Raw genomic sequence first — 8,913 nt, 5'->3', positions numbered from 1 at the left:
CATTTCATTACACTTGCTTTATTTTAATGTTAAAGTAAATCACTGTAGGGGAGCTTGAAAGGGTATAAAGGTGTAAATCTGTGGTTGTGCCAAAGCAGCTTGTTTTCCAGGAACTTGACAGCTTCAAGTGTGAGGACCAGGACCTCGTGTTTCAACATGCTGTGAACATTCAGACCTGCAAAATATATAAATAATTTGTCCAAACTTAGCATTAGCCATCAGTAATGTCAAGATTCACAGATGTTTTTGATATTTCAGATATTTTTTTAAATATATCTTTGCAAAAAAAGAAACCCTCTGAGGTGGTTTGAATAGTTTGTTTTACCTATGGCTGGAATGACATTCACCATCTTCAGCCCTGCAGTAGCCTGAAGTATGTTGTCAGGTAAGTTGTCAGTCCTTTAAAATGCAAGGAAGTACACATTTTATATAATTTATGGGAATTCTAACTGATTTGTGAGAAGTGTGCGCTGTGTAACAGTACTTACGCATCTACTAACAATACAGACTCCCCACAGTATCTGTATCTGATGAGGTCCACAAGATATTGTGGGTCTGGTGTAGGAATGTTCAGAGAGTCCACCACATGCAGGTAATTCTGAAACATGGGAAGAAATTAACACAAACACACCTAACTTTATCCAACTGTATAATACGATAGGTTACAATTAACAGTACCTGTGCCAATTTAGAGCTAAGGGCTATCTTCAATCCTTGGACACGTACTTTAATAGGGATCATGTAGTAAAAACTAGTTGGTCCTCTGGGACCATGAGAAACTCCACCTGAAAAACAAATGAGTTGAGCAGCATGTCTGATGTGAGCATTAAATACAATATTATTGTATGCACTGCCTGAATGTCAAAGGTTTTTTGAAAATTTGACATTTGACAACAGTACTGAAGACATCAACACTATGAAATGGCACATAAGGAATTGTGTATCAACCAGTGAAATAAATGATTCAGGCTGACCACTTCTGTTCAAATTTCACAGCTACCCTTTGGCTTGAAGACTGCATTACATATTCTTGGCATTCAACCAGCTTTTAACAGGAGCACATTTTTAAAAAGTTATTTGCTGGTGGGAAATATCAGAACAAATATATAGAAATACCCTGGAATAAGTAGTTGTCTATGCTTTTGCATGGCACATTTGTATGTTCGTCTAGCATTGTTTTGTCTAACTTGCAAACCGTAACTATATCAATTTGTCAAGTTATGTAACACTGCCAGATGTGTAATCCTCACCTCCCCTCCATATAGGGGATCTGATGCTTCCATGCCGAGCCCTCCCACTTCCCTTCTGGTTCCAGGGCTTTTTTCCTCCGCCCCGAACCTCTGATCTGACTTTTGTATTGGCGTGACTCTAAAATACATTTGAAAGAAAAACACTTATATGGGGTATCACATAGCAACCATGTGCCAGTGGTCCATTTCTACACATTTCCTTCTTTCATGCCAATCTGTTCAGATAAAATGTAATATCTGACTAAACTAATTTATTTTAAACCTCCATTAGTGAGACAAGTTTTAAAACTTACAATTCTCTTGTAATTTCTCTGCCATAGTTCAACTTCATGAAGGATGTCAATCCTGGAGGGAATACAAATGGATTTTGGTAACATAACGCTTGCTGGCTGACGGGTAAAGGGGACTGATGTAATTATGATTGATTTACCTGGTCGGTACTGCAAAGACATCAGGGTGAAGGTCCACCAGACCCAGGGGTTCACTCTCATGGCTCACCAATGTGTCCACCCATGTCTGTACAGGGCTTAGGTGAGAGGGGACTGAGGCCTCACATCTCTGCAACACTTGGAGACCAGAGTTTGATGACGGTGGCTGCCTCCCTGGAAGATAACATGAGGGAGTGCTCCAAATTACCTGCTTGGAGGATGTTAACTCACTGCCAGATATGTGGGTTTATAACCTTTATCCAATGTAATTTTGGTGCCAAATGGAGTAGAACTTTCCAAGGTCATAAGGCTGAATGTGACATTTGACACAACTTTTAGGAATCCCATTATAAACAACCAAAGTCTTCACTTTCTAAGACATGCTCGTAACAGCTCCAATTGGAAAGTCAACTATCGTAAAGATAATAGGCATTAATAGATGTTATTTTGCGTAGCAAAACCTATACTTTGGTTTATACTATGGTGTATAGAAAGGGAGTCAGGTGGCTGAGTGGTTAGGGAATCAGGCTATTAATCTGAAGGTTGCCAGTTTGATTCCCGGCTGTACAAAATGACGATTGTGTCCTTGTCCCTGTACTTACTGTAAGTACCTCTGGATAAGAGCGTCTGCTAAATGTATATACAATTCAGATAGCTGATATAGTGTATGAGACAAAAACGTTAATATACTTAACACAGCCAAACAGACATTTAACATGAATGTTCCTTGTCTGCAATATAGGAATTTGTGGGAAATGTTGGAATAAGGATATGGAAGACCTGTGTCAACATAATCAAGGTTAAGCCTACAGACAATCATCTTTATCAATGCTAAGAATTCTGAATTGTTGATTTAAGTCTTACTAGATCTTGTAGGGTCCACGAGATTAGACGGGAGGCATAAATTGGACGGGATTGCGTTTTCTCCAGAGAATGACGATGCAAACTGAAATACAAATAAAACATCTTATTAATAATGGATCAACTTCAGTCTTGTACGGAGCTGTAGTTTATCGTGATTGAGACCAGACATGCAAATTCAAAAGCATTAACTAACGCTACTAGTTAACTAGCTAGCTAGCCTAGCTAACACTTACCCTTTTTGCAATGCCTTTGCTACAAACTGTTAAAGAAATTCGAAACATTTTGACGAGGCAATCAAATAAGGGCAATTTTCTTTATATGTTCCAAATTTATGCCAACATTTTTTCAAAACGTTCTTTCTCAATCTGAAAGGTCATGTGTGTTGTCGCACAGTTATAACGTAAAAAGAGGTAGGGCGTGTCTTGTGTCCCAGAGAAAAACATTTCTATGGCTCTGCAGCGAGCTACTTGAACCACGTGATAACGTGTCGATGAGATCCGAGCTTGTCGCAACTCTTTTTCTATAAACGTAAAGTGTAATCAGAGAATGTATAATATAGGGAGAACCATTATAGACATAATAAAGAGTAGGCGCCGCATTGGCTGCTGGGCGCGAGAAATGCGCCCGCCATCTTGGAAAGGGAAAACTCCTAGTTGCTTAGCATCAGAATAAACAAGTTACCAGTAGGGATGGGCAAACGATGCCTTGTGAAGCTTTGGTGGTTTCTTCCGGATTGTGCCGAACCAAAGAGCCGAACTATTGGCGCATTGAAATTGGAGAGCACAGTGACATCTAGTGGTCAACTAAAATTATAGCAGCCGTTCAAACCAACTGAATGCAATGTACCAGTACTTTCTGGGTACTTCGCCTCGTTATTCAATGTCGTTCATTTTGGTAAGGCTACGTGATGGTCTAATTTTCGTGTTCATTTATTAAAACCATACATGTGTATTTGAGAACTTTGACATTTTCATACAAGAAATATGTTTTACTGTGATGTCTACACTAGCCTGGCTCTGCCCTCCTACGTATTTCCGCTCAATTTGGATTTCGCTTCAGTAGTAGGTCTGGGAGTTAAGCTCTGAAGTCAAATTCCAGAAACACATTTCTTGTAGGTCCAATCAGCGAACAGAGGGAGTGGCAGAGAACGATGACGTTAATGTTATGCACTACTTTGAGTAGTCCAGTAATGGTGGCGGAGAAAGATGAAAGCGAAACTATTCTGCGGTTGTGGCAACGTTGCCGAATATCCATAGGTTAAAGCCGGAGCAAGAACATTCCTTGCTGAGTTTTGTTGGTGGCCATGATGTTGTGGCCCTCCTCCCCACGGGGTTCGAGAACATTTGGATTTTCCAGCTACGGCAGCTAGCTCCGTTACAGTAGTGGTGAAGGAGCTGGCTTAGGCGAACGCTTGCGATTGGTTATGGCAAATCAGAGTGGCTCTGGGCGGATCCAATAGTTTTAACCCTTGTGCTGCCTTCGGGTCACATAACCAAAAGGTTCATAACGAACCATCGTTGTGTTTACCCAATACAAAGGCAAATAAAAATAATTTTCTTTTAACCTTCGCAATGTGGGGGGGTCTGAGACAGCCCAACGGTTTAAAGAAAATGCTTCACTTTGTTTTTGTATGCGGTAAAATTGTCGCAAACGAAGGTGGGTCACAATGACTGATGGGTCAGAATGACCCGAGGAGAACACAAGGGTTAAACTTCAACAAAGGACCGCCTTCAAGGAAGTTAACGTTTGTCAATTGAGAGATCCCAGACCCTTTGTACAAATGAAATGTACAAGGGTCTGGTTAGGACCAGGCTAGGTCTACACCACACTTTGTAATGTTTTGCAAACAGTATAAGGGCGGTAGAATGCTTAAAGTCCATATGGCAGGTTAACCACCACTGTTGATTAATGGGTACATAAAGCACTCAAGATATGCATATTATAGGGATGGAGATTTGAACTGATTTCACTATTCGAATAGTATCCGAAATTATTTTAGACTATCCGGATAATCTATTTTATTAATGTGGTTCCGTTATGTAATTAGCCTGACGTGACGCAAAGCATACAGTAAACACATGAACCACCACACATTCTGGCAATAATTGGGGCTGTTAAACTATTAGATTAAATAAGGGTTGAATAAAGAAAAAAAATGAAAGATCAATTTATTAACATGACGAAAAGACAATGAACTTGAAAAAACGCTGCGTCTTCAGACGTAGGCTCTTAATTTGGCGGAAAAGCGATTAGCCTATTATTATGTGAAATAAAAAGTAGGCTATTGGGTCTAAATTAAACACATTGGGTAGGCTATCCTTCATAAAAACGAAAGACACACGGAGAAATATTGCATATTAACTTGGATATTGACTTGGAATCAAAATCCTATAGGATACGGTGCGCCACTGCACATTGCGAACATAAACAGCCGATTACGCTAGCTCTACATGGCTACTGGTAAGAAAATAAATAAGCCACAACTGCATTAGCCATACACATTTTTATTCAGAAGAATTAGCATGTAAACATGCTCAGGGGAGAGGCTAGTATGGAGTCGATTTACGAGCAGGCCGGCGTAGAAAAGACTGCAGGAATTGAGGTTGTTGCGTGGTACTGCTTAGCCAGGACACTATGCTTCTTGTAGCGCCAAATGAAATGAAAGGAGACTCGCAGCAGAACGCAGGCGTAGCCTACCTTTTTTGATGGTTTTCATCATTTTCTAACGTCGCAACTATTAGAATTCACAACATGACGCGACGGTTTTTCAATAAAACCTTTTTTTAAATCTAACTACGCTCATAAGTATTCGAAAAAAAGTATTCGAATACTAACTTACTTTAGGATATCCGGATATTCGATTAACCACGCCCATCCCTAGTATATTATTCAAGAAATCTTAAAATGGTGTCTCAAAATGGTGTTTAAGACCAGTTTTTGACGTTTTTTGTGTTAGCCTTAGCATATTAGCGCAATTCGGCGATGACGTCACGTTGGGGAGTCGTGGAGGAGAGTAGCCTCAGTCTAGTACTAGAACTATGGCGATCTACTGGGATGAAGAAGAGGTGGCAAGAACGAATAATGTATATGATGGCCCGCAGCCATATAATTTTGAACTAAGTCGACCTTATGGCCGTCAAAGCCAATTAAATTGAACCGAGGAGAATGAGTGAAGAGTTGATAGTGTCCTGGTGAGTTGCTATCATTTAGCAACGCAGCAACGACACCTGGAGCTCGTCTATGAACAGCAGTGCACATATACTATTTATTTTGACTGTCAGTGAATAGCACCGAGTGGAAGTCAACGTTTTCTTTACATCTAGTGATCATTCAGGGCCTGACATTAACTTTTTGAGGCACTGCACTAAGTAGCCTACATAAGTTCCACTTTTTCATGCACAGGTCACGTCCGGGTAAAGATTGTGCTTTTGACCAACGAAGATGAGCTGTAATAATATACAAATGATAACAATTGAGGTGTTATAAAAATCGTATTTTTTATATTAAACATTTACACAATTTCTGCAGAATAAAACACTTTCTGTTACGTACTGTATTGCATCTTTGTCCCAATATCTCTAGCTACAGACCGTGCAGCTAATTTGATGCCTAACACTTGAACGGGGGCTTATTACTTGAAAGAGGAATTATTTACTGCATCTTCTCAGTTACATTATATGTGCTTTGAAATACTGTGACTTGCTAAAGTAGGCAAATGGATAGAACATAATATTTTATAATAATTTCAGTCAAACAGCTGCAAGACCCAGTGAAATGTTAGCATCAATGTCTATAGCATCGCTAAAGAGGAGAGGGTATAATTTCTGGGGAAATTGTAGTGTGTGCTTGCTTGCGTCGGTTGCAAATTGGTCAGTTTATTATGAAACAAGCCGAACCCCGTTTGATACATACAAGCTATTCTAACAACGTTGTCACCGGCAGTATTTTTCAGATGGAATCGCGATTCAAACAGTGTACTGTACCAACTACTACCTGAAAATATGCCCGCAAACACGTAAATAAGCTGGACATTTATTTACGGGGAAATGGCAAATTCAAAGAAGTTATCAAAGATCATTATCAGTAAATAAGCCAAAAGCGACCATTTCTGTCGGTCTCAGTCGAGCAAGCTAGCCTACCTGCTGTTGCTAGCCAAACTTCACTGAATGTGCTGAAATGAAAACATTTCTTTTGACAGAAAAGCCTGTTGCATTGAAGACAGTGACACACCACACTAGCTTGAGTTTAAATACATTATTTAATGTGACATTACTTACTGTAGGCTACATGCAAGTCTTGAATTTCTTAAATGTACGATGCTGCCACTACAAGGCAAGATACGATACTACCATTGTAGAACTACTTAGTTACTGTGCAACAGTCAATCCAGCCTAGCACATCCAAGCAAGTCGTATGTCTACTGCGTCGTCTCAGTTACACTATCAGGGCTTGTAAACACTGTGACTTGCTAAACAAACAGCTGCAAGAACCAGTGAAATGTTATATACTGCTACTGCTAGCAAACTAACATTAGCTAGCATCGCTAACGACATTGGCTAACTCAACTTCGGTAGGCTATCCTCAGTATTTGCAAGTTGGCCACTGCAAGTAACATAGCTTTTTTTCTTTTTTTACTTATCCTTAACCACTTAGTTACCTTTAGTAGTACTAGTAGTACAGTACAGTAGAATACATCATGCTATGGGCTAGCTATGGCTAACTTGCCAGTCCCACCTGTAAAATCCCCCCAAGATCATCGCTAATTAAATATTTTCCCTGACTTTGTAAACACATTTCCGAGATGTTCCACGTTTTGATGGTACTAGCAGAGCCCATATTAGACGTTTTCTGGTACTAGCCTAGTAGTGTTTATTTCCAATGGATTTCAATGGTCTCAAAGCAGACTTTTGTCTGTTGTCTCCCCAACGTGACGTCATACAATGCATTGTGGGGGAAAGAAGAATCATTGCAAAAAGTTGCTACTTTTTTGTATTATATTATGTTTTGTGACACCCAACAACATGAAATACAATGGATAACAGTTTAAATGTTTATTACCAACAACCAAATAGCGCAAATTCGTTGGAAAAATCAACCTGCCATATGGCCTTTAAGTGTATGGAAGTATTAAATGACTGCTGATACAGAGTGGTAGCCTACACAACCACTCTGCTTATATAGCTGTCTCATTCCTTACATTTGTGTATCGTTTAGAAGTGCGCCACAACTTTGAACCAGTTTGTGACGTCTGAAGCATTGAACGTCATCAATCACGTGGCTTCGTCATTTGACACAAGCTCCAAACCACTTTTTCGAAACTGCTCGTATTGGTTTTGCGACATAAGCATCGATGCGTCAGTGCCATACTACGGTGGCCCACGGGTGCACACCACAGCAACATTAGCGAAGCAAACAAAAGTTGAAAACACAACACAATTAGCACACAACACAACGACATTAACAAAAACGAAACATTTATAAAAACGCTACATTTCAAAAACAATCTACTACTGACAACACAACAGCATTGGTTCACACCACCAACATCAGCCAAAAACACCGCAACATTAGCCGAGAACACAACAGCATTAGTTTTATGTAAGCTTGTATAGCGGAACTATTGTTCTGAGGTTCGGTTGGTTCAGACGTTTATTGATGTTACATCAGTATCGTAGCATCAGAGAATGTCATGTAGGGCATGTCAAGCTAACTTCGGCTCGTGAAGTTTTTGGTAATATCATTACATTTGTAAGTTCACCGAGAGGCACACGGAAGAGAAGTTTTACTCCCTTGAAGTTAAAGCGGCCAGTAAGGATATGCATAGTTTTTCAATGTGTAGCTAGTTATCAATGTAAAGCATCTGTGTGACGGTTTATTAACAGTTAATCTAACGTTGTGTTTCTTAATTAATTAATGTGCTATTCTCTGTGAGAATATTTTTATTTCTGTGACTTATGTAATAATTGTATGTTTTATTTAGTTCTCACGGCATGTTTGATGACATCGAGGATGACATGATTGGAATAATAAATGCCCGTAGACAAGAACGCCTTGTGTCCGTGTCTGTTAACTGGAGGGAGCTACAGGAGGTCTATGGAGCTATACCCCTCAAAATCCACTTTTCTCAAGATACAATTCTTTGTCTAATTTGAATGTTGAATTCGAGAGGGGTGCCAAAAAAATAAAAAGGCTACTGCTGGGTTTTACTTTTTTTTTTAAGTCACCTTTTGTTCTACAAAGCCTTTTAAAATGACAATGACGTCATGCACATTGTACGGCCAGAGATACCGCATCACGGCAAGCAACTTTCCCCTCTGTGAGAAAACTCTTGTCAAACAAGATGGACTGTGGTTCTTCTTTTTAACCTCTTT

At 39.6% G+C, this 8,913-nt stretch overlaps 1 protein-coding gene and 1 long non-coding RNA gene across 3 annotated transcripts; one reads left to right on the top strand and one right to left on the bottom strand.

The window, feature by feature from the left end:
• Positions 1 to 2: 2 nt before the first annotated feature.
• mrpl4 (mitochondrial ribosomal protein L4) lies at positions 3 to 3,155 on the bottom strand. Of its 2 annotated transcripts, none has more exons than XM_084686031.1 (9): positions 2,776 to 3,155; positions 2,543 to 2,624; positions 1,681 to 1,852; positions 1,544 to 1,595; positions 1,251 to 1,368; positions 727 to 785; positions 489 to 598; positions 326 to 399; positions 3 to 175 (listed from the first exon to the last, which is right to left on the bottom strand). In XM_084686031.1, exons 1-9 carry the CDS (start codon positions 2,821 to 2,823, stop codon positions 30 to 32), a joined length of 861 nt encoding a protein of 286 aa, XP_084542157.1. In that variant the 5' UTR covers positions 2,824 to 3,155; the 3' UTR covers positions 3 to 29. The 2 variants fall into 2 exon arrangements, with proteins under 2 accessions (XP_084542157.1, XP_084542156.1); XM_084686030.1 differs by having other exon boundaries at positions 679 to 785; positions 2,776 to 3,140.
• Positions 3,156 to 3,566: 411 nt separating this feature from the next.
• LOC146238064 (uncharacterized) lies at positions 3,567 to 8,589 on the top strand. The gene is made up of 2 exons (XR_014740651.1): positions 3,567 to 8,350; positions 8,523 to 8,589. It is a non-coding gene; the product is annotated as an uncharacterized LOC146238064 (long non-coding RNA).
• The last annotated feature ends 324 nt before the right edge of the window (positions 8,590 to 8,913 follow it).

The sequence above is a fragment of the Hypomesus nipponensis genome, chromosome 21 (genome assembly GCF_054491055.1).
Source record: "Hypomesus nipponensis isolate SF chromosome 21, ASM5449105v1, whole genome shotgun sequence".
NCBI classification, from domain to species: domain Eukaryota; kingdom Metazoa; phylum Chordata; class Actinopteri; order Osmeriformes; family Osmeridae; genus Hypomesus; species Hypomesus nipponensis.
Note: the sequence above shows the minus strand (reverse complement) of the source record. Positions and strands in the feature narration are given on the sequence as shown.